Source organism: Camarhynchus parvulus, chromosome 10 (assembly GCF_901933205.1).
Source record: "Camarhynchus parvulus chromosome 10, STF_HiC, whole genome shotgun sequence".
NCBI classification, from domain to species: domain Eukaryota; kingdom Metazoa; phylum Chordata; class Aves; order Passeriformes; family Thraupidae; genus Camarhynchus; species Camarhynchus parvulus.
Window position 1 is genome coordinate 2,019,251 of NC_044580.1, and position 27,841 is coordinate 2,047,091.

The following is a 27,841-nucleotide window of genomic DNA, read 5'->3' on the forward strand; positions in this document are numbered from 1 at the left end:
ACAGTTTAAGATAGCACCTAAAGGGGATCTGTGGTTGAGAGAGGCAGGGTTCCAGCAAAGGATTCTTAGAGCTCAGCCTGTATTTGAGTGAAGATTTGGTGGTGGGGGAGGATTTAGATGGGAGATTTGTGCCTGTCAGAGGGCGAAGAAGCTTGGTAGCAACTGGCTTCTCCCATGGTTTGGAGGCAAGTCCTGCATGGGACAGCCCCCCATGTCTGGTTTTAGATGATGGTTTTAAAGCTAATAGGGTGGGAAAAGGTGTTGTGTCTCTGCTCAGTGAGGTTACTGCCTGTGAAATAAGTGCTGGGGTTCAGTGTGAAGAAATGTGCCAGCTGTGATTAGTCCAGGGCCATGCAGGATGAAGGAATGCTGTCATCAGCATGTGCTTCCCTTGGCTGGAGATCTCTGTGAGTACCTGTGTGGCATCTCTGCTTTATTTTAAAAGATAAACTTAGCTCTGAAGTCCAGCTGAGTGTGAGAGGTAGAATAAACAGCTTTCTCCTCCAGCTCCAGAACTTGCTCTGATCATCACTCCTTGTTCAGTGTTTTCTTGCAGGGCCTTGGCTTCAGTTTCTCCCATTGCTAATCCAGAGGTCCATCAGGTGTTTTATAATCTGTCTGCACCAAACTGTTGCTCTGTCACAGCCTTGGTTCTTGAGGAACCTTTAGGCTTCTCTCTGCAGTGTCACTAATTTTTAAGTCATTCTAGGATGGGAAGTAGAGTTTCATGGAGCTGCACACACTTCCTATAGCTTCTGCTGCTGGAGTGAGTGAATTCAAGGATGTCTTAGGAAATGTGGTTCCAGTTTCTGGATGATACAGTGTCTAATAAGGCCCAAGTTCTGAAATTCTTCTTCTGTGAACAGGATTAAGCAACTCCATTCCCATGTGGATTCCTTTGTGTTATGCTGCACAGCTGAGCTGGTACTTCATTATTTTCCTCACCAAGGGAATATGTGTGGATAGGTCTCCTATGACTTTATCATATCAGTGGAGAGATTCAGGGTCTTTGAATTCTTTGTTAAGTGGGATTGATGCCAACTTTGTTGTGGTCAGCAGGCTGGTGGGAAGGGCTGGCAGGCAGAGGGACCTGGAGAGGTGGGAAACTCCTGGAGCTCCACAAGGCCGAGTGCAGTGTCCTGCCCCTGGGCCAGGGCCATCCCGAGCACAAACACAGCCTGGGGGAAAGGGACTGAGCACAGCCCTGGCAGCCCCAAACCCAGTGCCCTGGGCGATTCCACAGCTTGGGCAGCAGGGCAGGGGGGGGATTCTGCCCCACTCAGGTGAGACCCCACCTGCAGAGCTGCTCCAGCTCAGAGGTCCCACCAAAGAAAGAACATGGAGCTGTAGGAGCCAGTCCAGAGGAGGCCACGGAGATGCTCCAAGGACCAGAGCCCCTCTGCTTTGGAGCCAGGCTGGAGAGCTGGGGGTGCTCATCTCAAGAAGGCTCCAGGGAGACCTCAGAGCCCCTTCCAGTGACTGAAGGAGCTGCTGGAGAGGGACTGGGGACAAGGGATGGAGGGACAGGACAAGGTGGAATGGCTTCCACTGCCAGAGGGCAGGGTTAAATTTGATAGTGCGAAGAAATTCTTCTGTCTGAGGAAGGGGAGGCCCTGGCACTGGTTTTCCAGAGCAGCTGTGGTTACCCCATCCCTGGAAGTGCCCAAGGCCAGGCTGGATGGGGTTTGAAGCACCCTGGGATAGTGGGAAGTGTTCCTGCCCGTGGCAGGGGGTGGAACAAACTGAGCTTCCAACCTAAACCAGTCAATAAACACAGGAGAGGGCTAGAAACTTCTGAAACAGGAGTCTCAAATATAAGTCTAATGCCTTGAGGACTGCAACAAAATCCTTCTTTTTGTTAACCACAAGCCTTCACTCTTGTCCATACTAGTGGGTATTTATAGTTGTAGTGGTGTGTGCCTTGTCTTTCCTTCCTAATGGATTGCTGGGCCACAAGTGGGTGGAAGATTTGTTTGCTTTGGCACCATATTCCCTTTACATAGGCACATCTGGAGTTCAGAGCAAACGGAGCCAGGCCGTGAACTGTGCAAAGTCCTTACCAGGAGGGAAAGGAGAGAAGCAGGAAGAGTTGTCATGTAAAATTACCTCTGTGAAACTGAACCATCCCTTCAGTTTATTTCCCTGCTGGTTTACAGGCTGCTTCCTCGAGCTGACATTGCTCCATCGGATGCACTGTGAGGTTGAACATTTGTGTCAGCACTGCCTGTTCCTGTCACCTGCCCTCCCTGGCTGTGCTGGGGGTTGTTAATCCAGTATCCCTCCTTTAGGGCATTGAGGAGCTGCAGTGGTAATGCTCTTCTGGCACAGATTGTAATGGATGTAACCAAAACAGCAAGGTGACCTCAGAGAGGGAGCTCAGGTGTTCACTGGCTGTTGGAGTGCCTTTGATTGACCTGTCAGATAAGCACCAGGCAGTGACACCGTGCTGGGATGCACATAAAGGGTTATCAGTGTCAGTGACAGCAGCTGACATGGATTAAATCCACTGCCATGACCTTAACACAGCAGCATTTCCACAATTTGGCTTAATAATGAAAATAAATGTGCTGTTGAAGCTGGATATGGCTTTGGAGTTACTGCTTGTGACTAGAAAAATCATAATAGCTTATGGAATATCCTGACTTGGAAGGGACCCACAGGGATCATCAAGTCCAACACCTGGCCCTGCACAGGACACCCCAATAATCCCATGTCCCTGAGAGCACTGTCCAAACACTCCCTGAGCTGTGGCAGCCTTGGGGCCAAGACCATTCCCTGGGGAGCCTGTTCAGTGCCTGACCACCCTCTGGGGGAAGAATTTTTTCCTATTATCCAACCTAACCCACCCCTAGCACAGCTCCATGGTATTTTCCTTGCTATGGAGGGATTTTGGGGATTGCAGATGTCCTTGTAGGCATTAACTCTCTCCTGGGCACATTGTGCAAAGGCAGGTCATGTCTGACCAGCCCTGTTTGCCAGCCTATCTTCAGAAGGGATGGTGATGTCTCAACCAGGCTGATCCTTCACAAATTTAAATTTTTCTTTTTACTGTGAGCTCGAGGGGGGAAATTTGATGACCTTGGTGATGCCCATGTGAGACCTGGATGGGTATTGGCAAGAAGATGTCTCTGAAGCTTCTCCAGACTGTCACTGTGAGAAACCAGAGTGTGTTTGTGGCCATGTCTGGTGCTGCACGTGCCACCCAGACGTGTTCTGGTGTGTACAATGGCTTTACAGGAGTGCCAGTGCAGAGACTCCATCTCTGCTGATGCTGCCCACCTGGAGCACATGGACCTCATCTTGGCATCACTTCACAAGGAAGCTGCACCTGTGAAAGCCCAGGTAGAAGAATAACAGGTGTGGGATGGTGCTTCCTGGCACACCTGGAAGGAGCTAAAATACCCATCCAGTGTGTGAAGACTTCTAAGGAGCTGACGGCTTCAAATCTGAGGAAGAAAAAACCCAGAAAACCAACCAACAGCACAAACCTTCAAGTGTTATGATTTTTTAAAGCCGTGTGGCTGCTCCTGGAGTGTTGGTGGCTCCTGCTTGGCCTCCCCCTGCGGGCAGGTGCCCCCGGCCAATCCTTGCCAGATTGAGGAAGGAGCTCGGCACAAACATTTCTTTTCTGTGAACAAATGCAACTGTTTGTCTGTGTATTTTGGGATTACAGTGCCTAATTGCCCTTCTGAGGAAGTGTAGATTTTTCTGGAGCTGATGGTGTTTGTGTGGGTGTAGCCACCAGCACAGAATTAGACCAGTAACCAAGACTGGACCTTGCACTGGGGAGGAGGCAGCTCCTCCTGCCAGCAAACAGAGTGACCTTTGCTTCTTTTGGAAATAAAGGAAGAAAAATAAATTATAAGAAATGAAAATTTAAAAGGCAAGAGACAGGACCTAAACATCTTGTGGCCTGCCTGCAAGGGGGTTGTGCTTCTCCAGTGGGTATTTTGCCTGGTGTGGATGTAATTCCTAGCACCTTCCAGTCACATAGGTGATCCAAATCCTTGTGACAGCTGAGCTGCCTCATCAGGACACAGAGCTGGGAGATCTGGGAGATACAGGGAGTCTTATCAGAGAGGAAGGAAATGATTGCTCTTTATGTGCCATAAGGATGCTGCCCTCTGGGATAGGTGGGTTTTGGGGTGGGACAGCTTGTTTTGGGGCTGCAGTGTTGACATCATGGAGTTTTTATAATCCCATACCAGGAAGGTGATTGCTGTAGAAGGTTTCAGGCTTTGAGTGTAACAGTGCCTTAAATATCAAATTCTGGCAGTTTTTAATTATCTATCCCAATAAAAACCTTCCTCTCCCAAAACAGAGGTGGCAAGTAATCAGGGTGCTGGCAACAGCATTGGGTTGCTTAGGCTGAACACTGATTTATTAAGCCTAAATCAGCAGGATTTATTACTTAAGGGTTGTTCTTACCTTTTCAGCTCCCTTGTGCTCTAAGCTTCACGAGCAGGTGAATGGTTCATAAGCAGATGAATGGTTCATAAGCAGGTGAATGGTTAGTCACCCCCATCGGACAGCCATTCACCTCCAAAAAGGCAGCCCCGTTAAAGGCTGGGGCACATTTCACTCCCTGTGTAGGTCTCAGTTTCCTCTTCAAGACATGGTTTAGTTGCAAACAAAATATGTAGGTGCTGTCAGTCAAATTCCTGCCAAATGTCTCATTATATGAAGGGCAGTGTGGTCTGCTCCTCTCTCCTTGACTGCTGGAAAAGGCAGTATCTTCATGAAAGGAAAAGGTAAAGTTCAGGCATTAAAAGGAAAAAACATGTCCATTAAATCATGGACTTTCAGGTTTTCTTGTGTTTTCCCTTAATACTCTCCCTCTCTCTCCTGGTGCCATCACCATTGCTATTTTTTTATAAAGTGCTGCTGTTCAGCTCTTACATCACCATGTTTCCAGTTTATTACCCAGCTCTTACAAGGAGTTTTTAGTGATGAGCAGCCTTGAATGAAATCTGTTGGGCACCATCAAGAGTCTGTGGGATGGAATGACACAGACTTGGCAGAGTTCTCTTCCGCATTTGCTGTGGGGCATTTGGGCTTTGCCTGCCAGGCCAGGTCTTAAAGTTCAGCTGCACAGAGTGTACTTGAGACTTCTACCCACCGCACTCTTCTTGGGCATGTTCCCTTCTTATCTTTTCATCCTCTCTTTGTATGAGGCTGTGTGGTGGTGAAGAACACTTGAGTTACTGTGGGGTCATCCCTGGAATCACAGAAGGACGTGGATGCACAGTCTCCTGCAGCCACACGAGCTTTGGCTGCTGGCTGCTGTTCATCCCTGCAGGACACACCTGAGCCAGGCTGAATCGTGACTAAACCATCTCACTGAATTAGGTACTTGTGTGAAAAATCCCTTTCTGAAGCCACCTACTTCTGATGCACCCTCATAACCTCATTCCTGTTGCATCGAAGTGGAATCTTCTCCAAGGCTTTGCTGCTCTGTGCTGGACATTTGGACATTGAGAGAGCCCTTGCAGCATGTTCAGAGCTCAGTGCTGTGAGAGTCCAGATGTTTTGCTGTCTCCTGAGCCATCAGGTACAAACACTGAGTGCCAGAGGCTGGTCCTGAGTCTAACCAGTGGTGTCTGAAGATCATTTCAAGAGCTGGTGAGAGGCTTAGCAGAAGTCTGGTGTCATTTTGAGCTGAGGCAGCAAAGAAACCGTTCTGCTTGTTTGTCCTCAGCTTTTGGAAGTGCTCTAGGTATTGGTGGGACAGAGAGGGGACAACCTGTTCCCATCAGGTGGCCACAAGCCAGGCCTGGGGACCTGGGGCTTTCTTAAATTGGAGTACAAAGACCCTGCATCTGAATCCCACCTCTCTGCTGTTCTGTTAGGACATTTTTTATGGATACTGGATGCCACTTGACAGGAATGTGTCCTTCCATAAGGGAAACACATACCTGTTGGATTCTGGATTCACCTTGGACAGGGCCAGAAGGCTCTCAGCACCTCAGGGCTTCCTGTTATCCCAAGCTGGGTTCCACCAGCACAGCTTCTACCCACCCTTGCCATCAAGGTGTCTTCAGTTTTCTTTGACCCATCTCCTCAACTCCACAAGGACTTTTCTTCTGGTGAGAGGCTTTTCCCCACCCCACACACACTGAAAGCTGCCTTGGCTCTAAACTTGATATTTGCATTCCTTTCTGGAGAAGAAGAAAGCACATCATGGTTTGGAGACTACCAAGGCTTTTGGGGGTGGGGGGAAGTTGTGTTTGGCTGCCAAGTTCACCAGTCCTTTCAGGCTGTCTGAGCCTGTCTGCAATTTATCCTCTGTGCTGCTTTTCCCTGCCAGACAGAGCAGATAAAACAGTCGCAGATGATTGAGGTGCATCTGTGTTAAATTAGGCTGTAAATCTGTAAAAGTGATGTTGCTGCCAGTGATCCAAGGCTGCTCCAGAGCCTAAGCTCCCATGGTGGTCTTGTCGAGGACTTTGATACCATTAACTGCAAACTACATCCATCAACCACCATGGATGCACCTGAATCCAAGTGCTGTGGATTATTCCTTGATGATGGATGCACATGGCTGTCTAGAAGTCATCTTTGCCCTTTTCTTCTTCAAATCCATGGCCTGGAAGGAAGGAGGTGGTAGAGGGACATCTGCACCTCTCTTTTTGCTGTTAAACAACCTGGTATTTTAAGAAGAAAAATAAACCTACAGGTTTATGATGCCTGGATACCAGAGAAGAGAACTTCTGCAGGGTCTGTTGTAGAGCTTTTGCTGCTGGCAGGTTTTTCCTCATTTCCTCTGTAGCATCCCCATAAATACATATTTCTGCTGAAACCTGATCTTTTGTGGCCTTACCCAGCCTGTTTTGCCAGCAGAGATGAGATCCTGACCACCAGGCTCCTTGAGAAGCTGTGCAAAGATTGGACTTGATGATCTTGGAGATCTTTTCCAACCTTGATGATTCTAAACACTGGATGGTAAAGCTGGGTCAGCTGCTGTGCTGTCAGGAGGTAGATCCCAAAAGTGCTGTCATTGTGAGTCCCCTCCAGGCAGGGACAGCAGGATGCAGGACCCCCAGGATGCAGGGAATGCTGCCCTGGGGCTGGTGGGGTGTATGGACTGCAGGGATCACAGGATGTGCTGCTCACAGCCAGGCATTGGCACTCCAATGGCATTTCTACAGAGGGATGTGAGTCTCGTGTCTGTTCAAGCCTCACAAGGCGCAGAGGCATTGATCTGGCAGTTGCACTTCAGCTTTTACTCTACCCAGCCTAAAAAAAAAAAGCCCAAAATATGTAGAGCTCAGGTTTCATGAGGGGATTTTTCCTTTTATTCCAGCATTCAGCTGCTTCTTTAGCTGTTCCAGCATAATCTCCCTCTTCATAGACAGCACTAACCCTCCTCTTCTGACAGATTATGGTTTCTAGTCCTTTTTACATCTGTAGGAATGTGCATCCCTGGCTGCTGGCACACGTGTGGCTGGGACTCAGTTCAGGGAGAGAAGTCGATGAATTGATCTCACATCACACAATCCACTTCCCTGGAAAATGCTCTGTGCTTTGTTTTGACTCTGCTTTGTTTTGACTCTGCTCATGTGGAAGAACTAAATTTCCAACTAAATTAGTTTTTCCCTTGGAAACATTGCTGGCTTTCGCGCTCAGCTTCTGTAGAGGGGATTGGGAGCAAAGTTCAGGAATGAACTTAGAGAATGGGTGCTTGGATCACTCTCAGTGAAACAAACAACTGAGATCACTTGGAAAAGTAACTTGCCAGTGTATTTAGTTGGGGATTATACAATTAATGTGTTTTAGCATGTTCACAAGGCCTTCAAGGAAAAGAGCTCTTGGAAGTTCACTTCACTTGGCTGGAAAAAGGCGCAAGTTCGTTTGGGTTCATCCCTGTTTGTAAAACCTGTAATTGGAGGATGCAAAGTCGACAGTCCTGGGCATTCAGGAGTAATGAATGAGTGTAGTGATCCACAGTTGTCCATCCTTCTCCCTTCCCAGCAATAGAGACTTAAATATTGTTTGTGTGCCTCCTTATTTTCCTTCTGTGAAGCACTGAGCAAAACTAACTGCACAAGCTGAAGATTAAATTGTTGGGTCAAATGATTCCACAGAAGCAATTCATAATGTTTAAAAGGCATCTGCAGCCTCCAAGGTAGGGAAGAATCTCCCAAGTGAGGGGCATCTGATGTGCACCTGCTTGCAGCCAGCTTTGTCACTGCTGTTCCCAGCTCTAAATTGCAACAGACAATTTTGACCTACTTTTTCAGTTTTTCTGTTGTTTTGCACAACATTGAGGACACTGAAAGCAGGTCAGTGTAGTGCTGGTTGGAGAAGCACAGATAAATGCTGCTCTCTATGGAGAGGTGCTGCTGGGGTACAGCAGGGGAGCTGGAATCCATCCAGTGGAAGATCCTTGGAGTAACCAGAAAGCTCTTGAGTGGGAAACAAAAAGGCAAAAAAAAAAAAAACAACCCCAAAAAAGATATTTCTCATGTCTGAGTGGGGAATGTATTTGACTTCCATCTTCCCTTCCTTGGCTTGGCTAATAGCCAAGAACCAGAGCAGGACCCTCTTCCAGGTGACACCAGGAGTATGGATCTGCTGGGGGCAGGAAGGCTCTGCAGGGGGATCTGGACAGGCTGGATCCGTGGCACAGGGCAGTGCTGTGAGGGTCAATAGGGTGAAATCCAGGTACAGCACTTCAGTGACAACAACCCTGTGGAACACTCCAGGTGTGGAGTTGGTGTCTGGGAGGCTGCCTGATGGGAAAGGACCTGTAATGGTCAGTATGAGCCCAGGTGTGGCAAAAAACCAGCAATGTTCTGGCTTGTGCCAGCAACAGTGTGACCAGCAGGAGCAGGTAGGGATTGACCACCTGTACTGGGCACTGCTGAGGCCACACCTGGAATCCTGGGCTCAGTTTTGGACCTCTCACAGCAAGAAAGACACTGAGGGGTGTCCAGGGAAGGGAATGGAGCTGGGGAAGGGTCTGGAGCACCAGGAGCAGCTGAAGGTGCAGGGGAGGCTCAGCCTGAAGGAAAGGAGGCTCAGGAGGGACCTTCTGGCTCTGCACAACTCCTGACAGGAGGGGGCAGCTGAGGAGGCTCAGGCTCTGCTCCAAGGGAGCAAACAACAGGACAAGAGGAAACGTCCTCAAGCTGTGCCAGGTGAGGGTTAGTTTGGGTATTGGGGAAAGTTCTTCATAGAAAACCTTGTCAAAGATTGGAACAGGCTGCCCAGGGCAGTGGTGGAGTCACCACGCCTGGAAGTGTTCAGAATGTGTGGATGTGGCACTTGGGGACATGGTTAAGTGGTGGCCTGGGCAGTGCTGGATTAATGGTTGGACTTGATGAGCTTAGAAGGCCTTTTCAACCTTATGGATTCTGTGATTCTAACATAGGATATTTGTTAATAATAATCTGTTCATTTGTCTCCTCAGGAGCAGGGTAAATCTCAAAACTCTTATTATTAGAACAGTGACTTTGTCAGGAGTAAGTAACAGGAATGCTGCAGAAGAAGAAAATTTTGTTGTGGCCAGTTGGAAGGACAGAAGCAGGATGAGAAATGCAGCATCATGAAATTGGGGAGATAAAAGCAGGGGGCTGAGAAGGCCTTAAGGGATGTGAAGCCTGTGGAGATGTGTGACCATGCAGAAGAGAGCAGAGCTGGGAATGAAGGCTTTCCTAATTGCACTTTAATAAAGGCAGAGCATTGACACCTTGGAAGCTGTTAATGCACACAGTGAGGCAGAGCACACAAAGCCAGCTTGATCCTCTCAACTTAGGGGTGTAAGCATAAAATGAGTTGGTAGGTGCTAAAAACATGAGCAACATGTCCTGTATGTCCTGGTTTCAAAATGTTTCTCCTTACCTGCAGCTTGGCTGCTCTCCTTTTCCAGAGGGTGAGTGCTTTGTCCCAGTCTGTGGCAAAGTTTTCTGCTGCTGAAGGCTCTACTTTTTACACAGTGTGAGGGTGGAAGCTGGTGAGCTCATATCTGTGTGTTTATAACGTGTCAGTTGAGAGCCCTGGAGGATTTTCTAGTCTTTGAAGTCATGTGGGAAGTAGCCGATCTTGTCTGGAAAGTGCTCTCCACATCAGGAGACTTACCAGACGTATTTACACAGGCACGTGGGGTGGATGTTGGAAAACCCTGTGGGAAGGCATGTGCCTTGTCCTAAAGCAATGATCTTGGAGCTGCTTTGAGGAATTGTGGTCCTGTGTCTGTAGAGAGCTGGGTGAATTCACCCATCCCAGCAGAGAATGGGCCTTTCTTGGATGTCTCTTCTTAAAAGATTTAAAAAGGAATTATGGGGCTGAATTCCTGCTTTTCAGGGTGTTGCTTCATCCACCGGGCATTTTCAGTTTAATTTCTGGCATGTAGTGACTCCTTCAGGGATCAAAACTGCACACAGACCTGGACCAGGCCTGCTCGCTTCAATTTGAAGAAGGGGATGTTCATTGACTATTTCAGTTTGGGCAGGTTTCTGAAATTGTGCCACAAACCAAGACTTTGAGAAAACTTGTTCCTGCCATGGAATGGTGTCCACAGTAACTTGAGGAGGTCAAAGAAGTTTTAGTTCAAGGGAAGTGAGCTTTTCCTTTGGGAAACAAGGGAAAGGAGGAACAAGAAGGGTTTTGGTTTCGTTGCACCAACCTCTCATTTGTGATGTCCTTTCCTGCATCTGAAGGGCTCCCCTAAAAAATGGTGTGGCTGTGAGCAGAGTCTCTGTGCCATTCATTAAACACTCCTTCACTCTGGATTGTGGATATCAACACAAACAGCAGCTGCCCTCCAGACCTGCCTGGAATTGTTCCAGTCCAGGCTGGACCAGGCTTGGAGGACCTGGGATGTTGGAAGTTGTCCCTGCCCATGGCAGGGGGTGGAACAAGATGGGCTTTAAGGTCCCTTCCAACTCAAACCATTCCATGATTTAACACCACCTGGAAGCTGGTTCCTAGCTGTAGTGCTGTGGGTTTATCAGTGGAGGAGAGGTTGTGACATAGATTTGGGTCTAAGTGTCTGGAAGTGTGTAGGATACAGTGCTGTTGTTTTTTACTTAGCTAACTGTGCTGCAAATAATTTCCTTTCAAGCCTGTTTCTTTCATTAAATAACTGTTCCTGTGTCTCCAACTGTATGGTAGTGAAATCAATCCTGGAATTGGGCTGATTCACCATAAGGCAAATATCTTCATGCAGCTCTGTTCAAATGGAAGTAACTTTGAGGAGCAATCTTGCTGAGTGGGTGGAAAGGTAGGAAGGAATCATTATAAAAAAGTTTCAATCATGACAGGAAGTCATCCTGGTGTTCTGAGCAGCCTTTAAATATTAATGTGACTGACAGTCTGGTCTTCATTCTTCTGCTGCTTCCCCTCCAAAGCCAGCAGAGTTCTCTGCTGGTCCTCAAAGGCCATATTTGGTGCCATATTTTCTACTTACACTTTTAGTGGGTGGTAATGATGGTGTAAGATCTTTGTGTGATCCCGTGTGCCAGCAGCTGGGCTCTGCTCCTCGGCTTGGCTGTGATAAAGAGCTTCTCAGAGGCGTGGTTCACTCACCTCATGCTGCTCTGAATTCCTGTTTGCAGGAGGCTTTCAGAGGAGGGAGGATGGTTAGTGTTTGCAGACTGCCAGGCTGACCTTTCCATCCTTCTCCCCAGGGAGAGCTGATCCAGATGGGGAGCGGGGGAAGGAGCTCATAACTGTTAACATCTTCCTTTGTGAGCCACAAGATGTGTGGTGGGACTTGTGCTTGGTTTGCCTGAGGATAATGGGGTTGCTTGTCCCATCTGAGATGTGCTGAGCAAGGTATGAACTCGGCAGGGTTTGTGCTCTTGCTGGAGATTTTTTTCTGTTTCCATTTCTGAGGTTGTAGGTAGTTCTCTGTCATAAATTATTCAGTCTTGATTGAAATAATGACTTTGGTCTCCAGGGAGAAAAAATTCTTCTCTGGCTTTGGCAAGTTCGACTGTGTTTCCCAAAGTGTTACTGAGTTTTTACTCATAGAATTCCTGTGTCCTGCTCATTTTTCTTAGTGATCCAACCCTAGGAACACTCCAGCACCATGGAATCATTTAGGTGGAGAAAGCCCTGTGAGATCACTGAGTCCAGCCATTCTCCCAGCACTGCCAAGCCCATCACTAAGCCATGTCCCCAAGTGCCAGACCCATATGTTGTATTATATGGAAGATGATAGCTTTAACTGGAAATAAAACATTTGGCTGGAATGTTCTGTGTCTACTTCTCTTGCCATAGCAGAGATAGACCAGATAGACCAAAACTTCCCATGCTTCAGTTTTATTTTTCCAAAATTTTATCAGGAAAGACCTGATAAAATGTGTGAGTGTGAGTAAATCCACCTGCTGCTAGAAGTCATTCTCACGTTTGGTTCGAGTTCAGCGGTAAAACTCTGTAGTTTCACTGATGGTTCTTTTTCATGTTGTTTGTTTTGAAGCCAGTCTCTCCTCCCAGGACAGCCTGGGGTGGAGTCCAGTCAAAGTGATTCTGTGATATCTGATAGAGCCTCATCACTGCTCCTGCTGACTGGTTTCACAGGGCAAACACAGCTCTGCTGTGTCTGTGCCAAGCGTGGCAGCTGAGAGTGTGTGGGGATGTCTGTGATGCAAAACCAGCTCAGCCAGTTCGCTGGTAACGGGTGCTTCCTGCTTATCCATATTCAGCTCTGAGTATTAAATCTGGAATTAATTTGAGGGACAAGTAAAGCTTGGTAATGCTAAATAATTTCTTGTACATGAACATCTCCAGCCCTTTTGTCTAGGCCAGAGGTACAAATGGTGTTTCACACATTGCTTGGGAGTGTGTTGGGAGCTTGTCACTTTGGTTAATGGCCAAACTGGTGGTGTGGCTGAGACATGGAGGTTCTCAGGTGACCTGGTGACTGTCAGACCTCCTGGATATGCTGCAGACATGCTGTGTGACGTTTTCTGCAGGGATCCACAGCTGTCCCAAGTGACAAGGAGAATTCCAGTACCTAAAGGGGACAGACATACAGGAAGGCTGAGGAGGGACTTGTTACAAGAGCAAGAAGTGACGGGACAAGGGGGCTTTAAGCTGAAAGGATGTGTTTCGATTGGATATTAGGGAGAAATTCTTCCCTGTGAGGGTGGGCAGGCCCTGGCACAGGGTGCCCAGAGCAGCTGTGGCTGCCCCTGCATCCCTGGAAGAGTCCAAAGCCACCTGGATGGGGCTTGGAGCACCCTGGGCTAGTAGAAGGTGTCCCTGCCCATGGCAGAGGATGGAATTAAATGTGATGGACTTTAAGGTCCCTTCCAACCAAACCATTCTGTGATACTATAAGTACTCAAGAACTGGAATTTTCAACTGGTACTTCCCTGCATTTTGTGCATCCAGCACAAGTGACCCCTACCTTCTATCCAGGTGCCTTAGGTCAAACAAAAAGTCTTCAGAAATAGAAGTGTTCCACAGCTGGAGGCCAGGGAAAGCACAGTGAGATTTCAGAAGGGCTTCTGCTTCTGTGCTGTGTGGATGGGTAATAATCCTTGTCTTTTATTTTTGAATAACTGGAAGTAAGTAGCTTAGCTTCATCCTGTGGTGGACCAGGGGATCATCACTGAATGGGTTAATGGTTGGACTTGATCCTCTTGGAGGTCTTTTCCAACCTTAATGATTTCATGGCAAAATGAACAGAAGGAACTCTTGCTAAGCCCTCTACAGAGGTATTGTTGCAGGAGAAGTGAGCCAGCTGCCTGAGAAGAGTAACTTCTGAGCCCTTGTTCATGTGCTTGTGTTTTGTGTCCTTCCATGGGACTCTTGGTTGGGTGGTCTCATTGAGCACTTATGTGAGTGCTTTGGAGGCATTGGAAGTAGGACACAAACCTTGCTGGTAAAATGACAAAGGAACATCTGGAAAATCTGAATGCAGCAGTGTTCCTGTCCCTTTATATCCTGGGATATGGGGGGTAGTTCCAGGTGTGTTTATTCTAATCCTTGCTTGAGAACTGCACCCCAAGAGCGCCCAATACCATCTCCTGATGCAGCACCTGTGCAGACCAGACATCCTGAAACCTTTCCCTGTATCATGCTGGTTTCTTGGGAAGTGAGGGGAAGCTCAACCACCACACTGGTACCTCTGGACTGTCTCTGTGGGGCAGGACCTCCTGGCTCCTTGCAGCTCCTGCCAGTCTCCTCTGGTCTCGTTCCTGTGCACAGAAGAACCATTTGACCTGCAAGGGTTGAGAAGCATCTATGTTTTGTCCCCTTTAGACTGAATTATCAGCTTTTAAAAAATAATTAATCATGCTTTGGCTCTTCATTTTGGTCATCTCTGTAGGTCAGTAGTTTGAATTAGCAAATAAATCTGAGGTCAGTTTGGACTTCAGTGATTCTCATGGGTCCCTTCCAACTTAGGTTATTCAAGATAATCTAGATCAACTTGAAAAGAGGTAAAAGGAAGGAGAATTTTATTTAAATGCTACAAAATTTTCTTCTTCTCTTGGCACCTTTCATTGGCCCCTTTGTATTTTTTGTCTGGCTTTTCTGTAGTACTTGATGAACGTATGACGTGAGGAAAAACCAGACCTACTCTTCACAGGGGCTTTAAAGGTGGGATGTGTTTTCCTCACAGCGTCCACCTGACGTGCTGGTGTAGTTGGAATGGCTCTGGTTACTGCATGTGGTGTCAGTCCTGGTAACTCCAGTGGAATCATGGAATTACAGACTGGTTTGGGTTGGAAAGGACCTTAAAGCTCAACTGGATCCACCCACAGCCATGGGCAGGGACACTTTCCACTAGACAGGTTGCTCCAAACCCCATCCAGCCTGGCCTGAGATACTTCCAAGAATGAGATAAGTAGCAATAGTGGATGGACAGCACTTACATTTCTTCATGGTATCAGGGCTTTTTATCAGAAACTTGTTAAGAAAATGATAACGTTTCCATATAGCTGTTAAATTCCTTGAGGCCAGGAAAGTTCTGGACATTGTTCCTTTCTCACCTGGTATTTTAAAATAATGATTTTTATTTCATGCATTTCTTCTTTTCCCCAGGTAAGAAACCAAAAGCAACCTGCCTTTATTGAATTCTCAAGAACACAGCCGACCCTTTGGTACATTATCAAGATGCATTAGGAAACTGGATCTGGTGCCAAAAGAACTCCATGAGTTTCCATGACTCTCTTGAACTCCAACGCGGATACTTTTGGATATAAATTTCTGTTCTAAGGAGAGTGTGTACTCCAACTCCTTTCTGCCAGCTTACTGGCAGAGGTATTTCACTAAGATCATGGACCATCCTAGTAGGGATAAGGATGAAAGGCAGCGGACGACGAAAGGAATGCCGGGGAGGAGCGGGCACGGATCGCGGCCGAGCTCATCGGCGTCCTCCGGCGTCCTCATGGTGGGACCCAACTTCAGAGTGGGCAAGAAGATTGGGTGTGGGAACTTTGGAGAACTCAGACTAGGTAAGAAGCAGGCATTTTAGTGGCCTGCATTGTGCAAATTTCACCACTGGAATATGAATACATAGAAACTTAGCCTGGCTCGAGAAGTGCGTGCGCTGTCTTGTTTCCCCAGTGTTGAGCTGTCTTATCCGAAGCTTCTGACTCAGAAGATGTAACTCTTAGAATGATTTTGATTTGCATAAAGTCAAAGGGAATACACTGGAGAGGCCAAAGATGCAAATTTTGAACAATCCCAACAAATGATGACTGTTCACAGCGCTGAATGTCTTGCCTAAGGTGAAAAAAAAATCTCAACTGTGAATTGCTGATTCTTGCTCTTATTTTTTGTTTGTAAGCTAGAACACCCATTTAAAGGGATGGGTAAGACTCTTTCCCAGCACTCAGACTCAGTTCCATGTCCTTCTCTAACCTCACTGGCCTAATTTCAGGCCCATCACTCTCTGCCTGCTCTGTCTGTGTGTTGGGCTTGCTGGCGAGGAGCAGGATGTGCCGAGTGGCCATCTGGCTCCCTCAGCCAGCCCCACATTTGTTCATGGTCTGTTGGTTTCCTGACCACGTCTTGCAGCTGGTTGCCCAAAGCAGATGGTTCCACTGATGCATTGTTTGTTTAGGACTACTTAAGAGACCAATGCAGAGCAGTGCACTGGGCTCTTAAGTCATCCTAAAAGAACAATGGTTGTGTTTTAAATGAGATGGGGGAAGCAGCTGGTGTTGCTTCACATAACTCAAGGGTTGTAACACTACTGATAGTGTCTTTGTAGATTCCTGCTCAGAATCTGTCATCCTAAATGAATCTGTGTGATTTCCCTCTCTGAGGCTGGGTTATTGCATCAATACATGTGCTGCTGTTTCGTGGTGTGAAGATCAACCAGCTCGCTTCTGGTGTGTCTCAGTAAATGGGTATTTTGGTTTCAGCATTGCATCAGAGAAGTTTTATTGATTCATCCGAGCAGAGATAACACTCCTGAGGTGGAGAGAAACCAAGGGCAAGGGTGGAAACTCCCACCTTCCTGCACATGAGTATAATTGGCAGCTAAGATAAATTTGGATCCTTACAGTGACATAACATGAATTGCTCTGTTGGATTCTCAAAGCCCCCCCCAGCAAACGTCAGGATCTCAGGATCCCCAGGGAGATGTTGAACTGCTTTGTAATCCAAGCTCTGCTCTGAGGTTTAGCAGCTGTAGTGGATCCCTCTGGATATATGGCTCTTGAGTTTATTCAGCTGGTGTCCAAATCACAAAATCACAGCCTGGTTTGGGTTGAGAGGCACCTTAAAGCCCATCCCATTCCACATCTGCCATGGGCAGGGACACCTCCCACTAGCCCAGGGTGCTCCAGGCCCTGTCCAGCCTGGCCTTGGACACTTTCAGGGATCCAGGGGCAGCCACAGCTGCTCTGGGCACCCTGTGCCAGGGCGTCCCCACCCTCACAGGGAGGAATTTCTCCCCAATATCCCATCCATCCCTGCCCTCTGGCAGTGGGAAGCCATTGCCCCTGCCTGTCCTGTCCCTCCATCCCTTGTCCCCAGTCGCTCCCCAGCTCTCCTGGAGCCCCTTCAGGCCCTGGAAGGGGCCCCAAAATCTCCCTGGAGCCTTCTCCTCTCCAGGTGAGCGCCCCCAGCTCTCCCAGCCTGGCTCCAGCCCTCAGAGCATCTCCATGGCCTCCTCTGGACGTGTTCCAGCAGCTCCATGTCCTGCTGCTGTTGGACCCTGGGCTGAAGCAGCTCTGCAGGTGGGGTCTCACCTGAGTGGGGCAGAGGGGCAGAATCCTCCCCTCCTCTGCTGCCCACACTGCAGGGAGGCAGCTCCTGTTTCCAGGATTCTTTGTCACATTTCTCAAAATTTTAGTGATACTGGGTTTGTGACTCATGTAAAGTTTCATGGCATGGACTTTACAGAAGAGATTTCACTTCTGAAAAAGTGAGTTTACAGAGAAAGTCCGTTTTAAATTGCAACACCTGTTAATTGACTGTTTCTTTTTTTTAACAATACATGTGTTGCTAATTCTAGTTTACTAAAAATTTAGGCAATGAGCCACACATACTGATAACAACAATTTGTTGTAAGGTTCTTACAGAAGCTGTATTACTCTCTTTTTTCCCATTTCTCTTGCTTTTTGCCAGTCACTATCACTTTAAGAGTTCCTGTTTGCTCAAATAGCAGCTATTTCTCTTGCACAGCCCATGGTAATTATCGCTGGGGGGAAGGAGAAGCAGCAGCTGAAATCTGAGCACACAAGTCTCTGATAACAGTTTTGTCCTGTGAAGATGAATGATGTGCCCTCTGCTTTTTGCCTATTTTTTACATGGTTTCAGAGCAGTTAAGCACCAATATCACAGGCAGAACAAAGTCATGCACTGAGAAGCAAAGAGAAAATAGGCTTTTCCAATTCCCTGAAGAATTTCTCTTTTTTGAGGTGTTGTGTTTCAGTTTAAGCTGCTCTTGTTTGATTCTTCAGGGAGGAGATGGCACTTACCTAATGAAGCTGTTTGCTGTATATACCCAGCTCACTGCTCAGGGTTCATCTTTCTTCCTGAAAATACAGATCACCCAAGGACATGACTTTTTTGGAGCATGTGGGAGCAGCACAGTTGGATTCCAGCCCTCAAAGAGCTGAAATGGGGAGCTGAACATGAAACTTAGCATTTGATAGGACAGGAGAAATGGCCGCAAGTTGTACCAGGGGAGGGTAAGGCTGGATATTAGGGAAAAAATTCCTCACTGAAAGGGTGAATGAGCATTGGAGCAAAGGGAAGAGATGAGGTCACCATCCCTGGAAGTGTTCAGAAAAGGAGGAGATGTGGTTTAGTGGGAATCGTGGGACTTGTTCGGATGTTGGCCTTGATGATCTTGGACGTCTTTTACAAAATTAATGATTGTGTGATCTGGCCCAGAGTAATGCAGTGAAATGGGGTAAAGCAGTGGCTGTTTCTTCAGCCAGCTGCAGAGCAGAGGGTCTACAAGAGCTTTGGTTTCCAAAGTGGCTCAGTGTATTGTAGCAGGAATATTGTGCCAGCCCCACATCAGACCCTGCATGGATTTGGGGGTTCACAGGGGGTTCACATTGTATGGAGTGCTGTGATCAGCCATGACATCCAAGATTTGGGTGAATCCCCAAAATCTCTGTGCTGGCTTGCTCCAGACACAGATCTCCCCGTTGGTTTTGCTGTCAGTCTGTCCAAGCTGCAGGGATTTGCTCTCCCTCCTCCTCCCAGGCAGGTTGCACAGAGAGCAAAGGCTCACAGGAGACAGTGCCCTCTGCACTGAAACAAACCCTGACAGGGGCTGCTCCTTCACTCAGCACAACCACAGAGGGGTGAGGGGATGTCACTGTGCTGGCAAAAGCCTTTCAAGCTGAGGCAAAGCTTCTGATGGAGCAGCAAGTCCATGGCTCAGGTCTGGGCAGTTCCACTGACACTTTTGTGATATTCCAAAGGAGAAGGGATGCATCATGCCCCCAGCATTCACGTGGGAAACTTCCCCAGGAGGATTTCTCAAGGCCTTGGCAGTGAGATGTGGTGAATGTACAGATGGACTGGGGGCAGCAGAGAAGCCCAAAAAGATCCATCTCCCAAGGGATGCATCTGCACAGGGACAGACCACTGGGCACTTGGGACATGCCTGATCTACTGTCCCTTCTACAGCAGGTCTGAAACTAACAGCTCCTGGTGTAGGTGCTTCCCAGGACCTGCTCCTGCCCTGCCTCCACATCTAACATTATTCCACTCAAATCATGACTTTGGAAATACTGGTTATTTCCAAAATTCAGTTATTTTGGAACTACAGCCCCAGTATCAAATGCTATTACCATGTTTAAGTATTTATTTTACTGGTTTGCTTGTTTTGAAGCAGCGTTCCTGGCTTCAAACTGCAACCCAGGAGACAGCACATGGGTGATTCTCACTTTTGGGAGCACCTTCCCAGTTCCAGTGGAACTGCTCTAACCTGGCAACCTATAAAGATGCAGCTTTTCTGCTGGTTTGGGTGCTGCTGCTCTTCTAACAATTTTTCCAGTTTCAAGCAGGGTGAAAAACTGTGTTAACTGCCATTTTTAAATGGTACCTGAAATAATTTTAAAATTATACACAGTTTTGAAAATGCCAGATAATTGTTTCAATTAGAGCAAAAAAGATCTAGGCTCCAGTCTACAGCTCTGGGGCCCCCAACAGCAGCAGGACATGGAGCTGCTGGAACACATCCAGAGGAGGCCATGGAGATGCTCTGAGGGCTGGAGCCAGGCTGGGAGAGCTGGGGGCGCTCACCTGGACAGGAGAAGGCTCCAGGGAGATTTTGGGGCCCCTTCCAGTGCCTGAAGGGGTTCCAGGAGAGCTGGGGAGGGATTTGGGACAAGGACCTGGTGTGCCACAAGAAGGCGGAATGGCTTCCCACTGCAAGAATAGAATACTGAGAAGAAATTCTTTCCTGTAAAGATGGTGTGCCCCTGGCACAGATTGCTGCAGTGGCTGCCCCTGGATCCCTGGCAGTGCCCAAGGCCAGGCTGGACAGGGCTTGGAGCACCCTGGGATAGTGGGAGGTGTCCCTGTCCATGGCAGGGGGTGGAATGAGATGGGCTTTAGGGTCCTTCCAACCCAAACCATTCTGGGATTTCCATCCAAGGAGAGGAAGAGGCACTTTCAGGGAGCAACATAAAGCTGGAGCTGCCAGTGGGGCTTGTTTGCTGGTAGCTAATGCAGAGCAGATAATCCAAGTGTATTTAGATTTCCTTCCCTTAATGTCCTCGCATCTTCTCCCCACAGCTGCTGGCTGGAGCCCTGGTCTGTCTCAGGGGTGGAGGGGTTTATCTGCCACCTGCTTTTCTGTGGATTTGGCCTGTGAGCTCTTTCAGTGCTTCCTGGTGTCAGCAGGTTCCTGATGAAACTGAAGAATCTCCTTTCTACCCTTAGTTCTAGTCTGGGCATAATATTATGTCTTTTTCTAAAACATGGAAAGAAATACATGGAAACCCCCCCTGTGTGTCAGGGGTTAGTACTGGGGCTCAGCTTTCAGCTCTGCTGGCAGAAAACACCCTCTGAAGGTATCTAACCTCACATTTAAATCCCTGTCCTGTGCATCACCAAGGCACCTAAACAGGTTGGAGCTATGATGTCTTCTATTACTGAGGGATGTCAGAAAAATCTGCTTGGTGCACACTGGGCCTGGCAACCCCCAGTCACAGATTTAGAGGCCAGAAATACCCTGAGTGATACAGCAGGGAAAGCATCAAAAGAAGTTAAATGCAGAGAACATGAAGCTGTTATAATGTAAACTGAATTTCCTCTGATATTTCAGGATTTAAAGATGACTGTATGTCTTTTCCCATGTTCATAATGTCTTTAATTTTATTGAGTCTCCCTGTGCTGTTGTATCCTGTGCTGAGGAGGACATGGAAGGTTTTTTAGTGCTGTCATGTGGATATGGAAGAGCTGCTCCAGCTCCTGCCTGCTCTGAATGATGTCACTCCATGTCCTGGGGTTTCTCAAGAGCTGGGCTCTCCTAGCATCAATATCCATTACAGGAATTAGAAAATAAATGAGTAAGAGAGCTGAGCAAAGCTGATGCTACAAATAAGCCTTGATAACTTCCCTCCTGGATTGCTCCTGAATTTTGGAGTTGCTCAGTAGAAGCCTGACTTGTGCTGTGATACTGATGGCAGAAGTCAACATTTCCCTAAATAAATCCACAGGGAGCTTTTGTGGTGGGGCTTCCTTCCTCCAAGGGAACAGTGGGACTGGGACAGAGGGGTCCAGGGACTGCCCAAGCATTTTTCCCTGTTTATCTCTTCCAGGAGAGTTTGCTTGAGGCATGAGCCCAGTGGAGGTGGAGGTGGAGGGGAGTGATTGCTCCAGTTCCCTGGCAGGGGAAGCAGAGGATGCTGAGTGATAGGATAAGAGTGTCAGAGCACAGGGAGAGATGCTCTGTGACACAGAGGTGTGCCTCACTGCCTCTGATCACTGAGGAGGCCCAGGGCTGCCTTCAGACACCAGACAGGCTCCTGGAGGAGAATTCCCCTCCAGCTGTGGCACACGTGGGTCCCAGCTCTGGTTCAGTGCACCTGGATTTGAGCTCAGCTTGTTGTGCTCATCTCACATTCCTGCCCTTCCTGCTTCCCAGGGCATGATCAGCCCAGTGCAACTCCCTGCACACCCCAGGATGGAATTGTTTAGTGTCCAGCAGATCCAAGGCATTTCCAAAAGCAATGACACTCTGGCTCTTCATTTTTTGTTCCCAGACTTTTTTGGCATCGTGGATAATGAAGCCTAGTGTGTCTGGGATACCTCATGGAGCAAAAGTGCTGCCATAAAATACAATTACCTTGTGCTGAGTGGAAGGTGTTATTTACCTGCCCTGCTAAACTGCTGCAAACTGTTCATTATTTTGATTATTTTCAGGCAAATGCTTTGTTAAAGGCAGGAACTTCAGGGGGAATTGGGAAAACAGCCCTTTGGCATCAGTGTCATTATTTCTCATTGTGCCTCGAGCTGCAAGTGTTGAATGTGGAGCTAAAAGATTTTTTTTTCTCTTCTTCCTTTGCAGGTAAAAATCTCTACACCAATGAATATGTAGCTATCAAACTGGTAAGTAGTAGCTTCAGGTGTCTTTAAATGACTTATACTTCATCTTAAAAATTCAGACCAAAGGCAAGTTTTTCAGTTTGGGCTCAGTGCTGCTCCCACCCTCTGCTGGGAATGATTTGTTAAAACTAAAATAAGTTCTTAAAAGCAGAAAAAAAACCCCATCCTTCCACCTTTGGAAGGTTTTTGGTACCTAAAGGATCTGTAGCTGTCTTGGAGCAGTGAGAGCCCTGTTCCTCTGCCCAGGTCCCAGGGAAGGGCACTGCTGGTGGGTTTGCACCTCCTGCTGCTCCATGGCTCAGACTTTTCCATTCAGGACTTCAGAATGTTTGGCTAGGAGCATGTCACTGTGCAACCTGGAGGTCCATGTGTTTGGAGTCAAGAGGCAGGAAAGAGGGTGTTCCTTTGGTTAAAATTCCCTGGGGGAGCAGAGTACAGTTCTGTCTGGTGTGGTGCTGAGAGCCTGCAGATGCAACAGGCAAAACAAGATCCAGTTTGGTGAAGGTCAGTCCTTCCTCTGGCTGCCTTGGGTTGCAGAGAAGATACAGTCTCATCATCTGTGGAATCTGGGGGATGGGGAACTCCCTAACTTGTTGCTCTCCAGCATTTATGAACTCACAGCCCAGTAGTTTGTGTTTAGGCACTAACTTTTCCTATCTGTAAACTCAGACTTTAATTAGTTCCTTGGGGTTTCAGATTCCATGTCTTCACCTGATGGGCTGAGTTCTCATGTGAACACTCTGTAAACATAACCCAAGCCCTAAAATCTGAAGTTAAAGTTGTGGTGCTATATTGACACTGCAGCAAACCCCCCCAGTTTGCCCAGTTGATGGGATCTGGCAAAATGACAGGAAGCACTCTGGTGACAGAAAATCAGGATGGATTTGGTGTATTAATTGTGATCACATTTGGGTGCCTCAGATTCCATATCTCTGGCATTCCCATTATGATGTCTAGTAGATGAAAAATAATTGCAGGAGGGACTTGTTTTCACACCTGTTAGCAAATGCCAGAAGATGTTCCCTAAAATAAATCAATAAATGTCTGCAGAGGAGTTCAGGAACATTGTATCCCACACAGGTTTGGGTATCCTGGAAGGGATCTTAAATTTCTTCTCATTCCACCCTCTGCCATAGTGGAGCACCAAGGACATCTCCCACTGTCCCAGGCTGCTCCAAGCCCTGTCCAACCTGGCCTTGGACTCTTCCAGGGATGGGGCAGCCACAGCTGTGCTGGACACCCTGTGTCAGGGCCTCACCACCCTCACAGAGAAGGATTCCTTCTCAATATCCCGTCCATCCCTGCCCTCTGGCAGTTTGAAGCCATTCCCTGTGTGCTGTCCCTCCATCCCTTGTCCCCAGTCCCTCTCCAGCTCTCCTGGAGCCCCTTCAGGCCCTGCCAGGGACTCTGAGCTCTCCCTGGAGCCTTCTCTTGTCCAGGTGAGCACCCCCAGCTCTGCCAGCCTGGCTCCATAGGAGATGCCCTTGATATGGATGCACATCAGAAAGGAGAATTGTTGCTTTTAAGCCATAGAAAATGTGCTGTGTACACAGACAAGGTGTTTTATTGAGGCAATAATGCTTCTAATTTGCTTCCACGGATAATCCCACAAAGTTGTTGCATTGGAAACCATAAGTTAAAACACAGCTGTACCAGTCCAAAGGGTGCTTTTTTCTCTCAGAAAAGTGGCTGCAGTGACACCTCTTAGTAACCTGAAGCTTTTCCATATGGCAGGACTCAATGGCATTGTCTCATGGCTGCCTCAGCCTGTTTTTCTGGTCACATTGTTCATTTTTCTTACTATTTTTTCCCCAAATAACTGAGTGTTAAAGCAGTTACACTGCACCACTCTCCAGTTTCATGTGCCCTGTTGTGATCCAGGCTTAAAAGTCTCAGGTCCTTCTTGTGTGAGGGGCTGGAATTGCCATCTGATGGCCATCCAGGTGTCCATATCCAAGCTCTGTTTTGGAGAAGTTTAAGGAGGGAGCAGTAGGAGAAATGGGGTTTTCTTGATCTCCTAATCTTAGACAAAATTCCACAGGAATAAGAATGACTCAGCCTCCTCAGCAGCAAATACACTTTTCTTACATGTGGACTTAACTGCCATTTTCTTTATCCTTCAAATAATTTGTGGATTAGTGGTGGAGAGGCTGTAAGATGTACTTATAGGCAACATTTTCTTTTATCTTCATTGTTGGACTGACTCAAAGCACTGCTCCAAGTCCCTCAAGCTGTGAGATCCTCTCCCAGCACTGCAGCCCTGCTGTCTCAGCTATTCCTGCCTCCTATCATGACATTAGAGCTGGGAAATGAGGGAATTGTGTGATGGATTCCAATAGCCCATCACAAAGTGCTGTGAAATCCCATGCTAATGCCTCATGGTTTCTTTTTGGCGCTGAGGCTACACCTTGGAAAAGTGCTGGCAGTGGAGGCTGGTCCTTGTGGTGATTGGTGGGGTGTCACCGTGTAGCTTCTGGTCCTGCTCTTCAGCTGACTTACTTGGTCAGGGCCATCTGGTTTATTCTTCTGAGGGTTTTCCAAGCTGCTCTGCCCACATGAGGAATTTCTTCGCTGGGAGCAGCCAGCCTGGTGCCCCCCAGCTGCAGTCAGAGCGCAAGCACCAGGCCATCCCCTCGCAGCAATGATGACGCCGCTGGTTCCAGCTGTGGATTTTCTCTGTTAGGCAGCAGCAATTCGGTTATTTTTATTACAAACACAAAATCTGCCATCATCCCTAAGCCCTTGGCCTACAGGACAACCATCTGTGCTGGTATGATCTTCTCAGAAGCTGCCATGACTCTGGCAAGTGTCCAGAGCTCTGGCTCCAGCAGCTCCCGATGCAGAAGCGGCTCAGGGCTGCCTCTCCTGATTTTGTCACGAGCAGCATCACGTCCTGCTGCATCAATCCTTCCCCTCTGCCTGTTTGGATAAATAAACTACTCCCTGAACATGTTGCCCTGAATCCCTGTGCTCTGCAGGTTCTGTAGACCCCCCCTCAAGCCACCAACAATTATCTTAATTTTTATATAACAGACTTGTTTGTGTGTTGCTTTGTGTTTGCCTTTGGTGCAGGTTCAGTTTTTCCTCCAGAATATTTTTTCACATTGTTTGCTGAGTATTTGGTCATATTTGTCTTCTGGAGCTTTGGTGACCTTGGAGGCCTTTTCCTACCTCAGTGATTCTATGATTCGGCTGGGAAGTAACCAGGAGCATTCATTGCCCTTGCTGGGAAATGGATGGGATGACTTGAGCTGATGGGGAACAGCTTGGCTACAAGTCAAATTGCCTGAATTCCTGTACAGAATTCCTTCTGCACACTTAGAAAGAAGCCTTGAGTGTGGAGTTCACAGCCAGTGTGGAATCAGTCTTACAGTGCAGACTAGAGGTCAGCAAAAATTGAGGCCAGTATGAACTCCTATCTCCAGGCTGCCTGGGCTGTTGGTAAACCCACATCCATGCCTATCCCAAGTGCACAGTTTTATTGCAAATGTAATTACTCCAGTCTCTTAATCCTCTCCATATTAACTTTATATTTTTAGAACCTCTGTAATCTTGCACGTTAATGCCTTGATGGATTGTAGGCATTAAGTCTTGTATGTAAAACACAGATGAGTAACAGTTAATGAATGGGATGGTTTGGGTGCATTGCAGACTTACCATTTTATTTTGTTGTATTTTATGGATAGAAATAGAATATTATTGAGTGGTTCAAGATGTTTGACTGACAGCTGCCACAAGGATGGGGAGACTTCTTCCTTTTTCCCAGCTGGCTGCCCTGTGGTGCTTGCTGTGAGCCACTGTGGTCTGATCTAAAACACACTTGTATGACCCAACATTTTTCAGAAACACAGGCTGGAGACCAGCAAAAGCACTGTGGGCAGTCACAGTGCCCACAGTGAACTGGGGCTTGAGCTTCTGCAGCCTTGACTTCCCTCTGCCAATGTCCAGGGTTGTTCTTCAAGCACCAGGAGCTCTATGGAATGATCCTTGAATTTCACTGCAATGAATGAGCTTTGTATTTAAATGAGGATGCTACTTCTCCTCCAGAAAGCAAATCTTACTCGTTTTTGTTCTTTTCTTATTTAAATGACATTTAATGGTGAAGTCTGTTGCTAGAATTTCAATTTGAGGTGTATTAATACTGCACAAATCTTCAAGTATAGGACAGAACTTCTTTTAGTCAAACTGATTTTAACCAATTTATTTATTTCTGTCCTAGGAACCAATTAAATCCCGGGCACCACAGCTTCATTTAGAATACAGATTTTATAAACAACTTGGAAGTGCAGGTGAGTAAACCTACCTTAAGCTTATCAAAAGTTTTATTAAATTTCTTTAATAAAAGGATTTCTTTATTAAATCAAACACCACCACAGTATTTGTTGTGTAACTCTGACTTGAACTTAGGGATCTGGGCCAATTCATTTTAGCCTCACACAAGTTTTGGAAGCGACTTGGTGAGAATGGGATCATAATGATGATATTGGGTAATTGTGTGGACCTAAAACCTTGAGTTTGTGAGGATCTGCTGATACGGAAATACTCCTTTAAGTGTGTTTGTAAAACATAGGAATTGTCAATGGATGGAAAGTTACTTGTGTATAGAGCAACACCCCTTAAGTAGGTGATCTAAAGTCTAAAGCTAGGAAATGGTTTTCATTTTTACTTGTTAAATCATGAGAGTGTCCATAAGCCTCATGGCTCCTCTGTGCAGTCATGGGCTACAGCAAACAGGAGAAAAATAGAGCAGGATCAGCCAAAGGTGGAATTTTTTATACATTTTTTTTCTGCCAGTCTCTGATTTCCCTGATACAGAGCCTGAGCTGTGTCTAATAGTGTTTGGATTTTTCTTCCCTGAATTTATGGTTGTTTCTTAAGCCTGCAGAGCCTTTTAGCATGTGCTGTTTCCCATGCCAAGGATTTCCACAGCCTCATGCAGGATGTTCCACTGCTCAAGGAAGCCTCTGTGAAGCAACAACCTTCTCTTCTCCTTCTGTGCCTTGAACATGTATTGACTTTGGGTTTTGACAAGTTTCTTACATTACTGTAGTGTTTTTATACTTCTGATTTTATTTTTCCTGTTTTCCCTGAATGGACCCAGCTTCCACTTGCAGAGGATGTCTGATGGACATCCAGAAATACTTTGGTAATAATATATTACCAAAATACTTAGTTGAACTTCTGCTGGAGTTCTGTTGGTGCTTGTGATTTCAGGGATACCCCAGCCCACATGTCTTGTGACACATGAGTGAATCCCAGCCTGCTTTTTCTACACCACTTGGCTTCCTTCCATGCTATAAAGATGTTATTACAGAATTATAAAATGATCAAAGTTGAAGGAGTGGCTTTATTTTGGTCAGATTAAGTATTTTTAGGTTTTCCCCTGTTCCTAAAGAATTTAAACTTTCCATCCTGTAATATTTACCCACTCAGAGCATTCATGGAATAGTTTGGGTTGGAAAGGACCTTAAAGCCCATCTCATTTCACCTCTGCCCTGGGCAGGGATGCCTCCCACTATCCCAGGCTGCTCCAAGCCCTGTCCAGCCTGGCCTTGGATCCTTCCAGGGATGCAGGGGCAGCCACAGCTGCTCTGGGCACCCTGTGCCAGGGCCTGGCCACCCTCACAGGGAGGAGTTCCTTCCTAGTCCTGGAGCATTTGTCCAGGGGCTGTTGAGAAGCCTCCTGAACACCCTGATTGTGTTTCTGTCTCTGTGGTCCCACGGGTGTCACACACCCAGCTCTGATGAGCTGTTGGATGCCTTTAGAAGCTCTTGTGCTGCAGTTTTGCTAAAGCAACTGGAAATTGGTCAAGACTTGAGTGGAGGATATGAACTTCAATTCTGGTCTCACCATGAA

At 47.2% G+C, this 27,841-nt stretch overlaps 1 protein-coding gene across 1 annotated transcript in view; it reads left to right on the forward strand.

The window, feature by feature from the left end:
• The window catches only part of CSNK1G1 (casein kinase 1 gamma 1), an 88,636-nt gene that overhangs the window by 18,232 nt on the left and 42,563 nt on the right, over positions 1-27,841 (forward strand). Inside the window, exons 3-5 of the mRNA XM_030955000.1 lie at positions 14,998-15,410; positions 21,947-21,987; positions 26,204-26,273. Of these exons, the coding sequence (XP_030810860.1) occupies positions 15,233-15,410; positions 21,947-21,987; positions 26,204-26,273 (289 nt within the window). The 5' untranslated portion in view covers positions 14,998-15,232. The remainder of the gene's footprint in view (positions 1-14,997; positions 15,411-21,946; positions 21,988-26,203; positions 26,274-27,841) is intronic.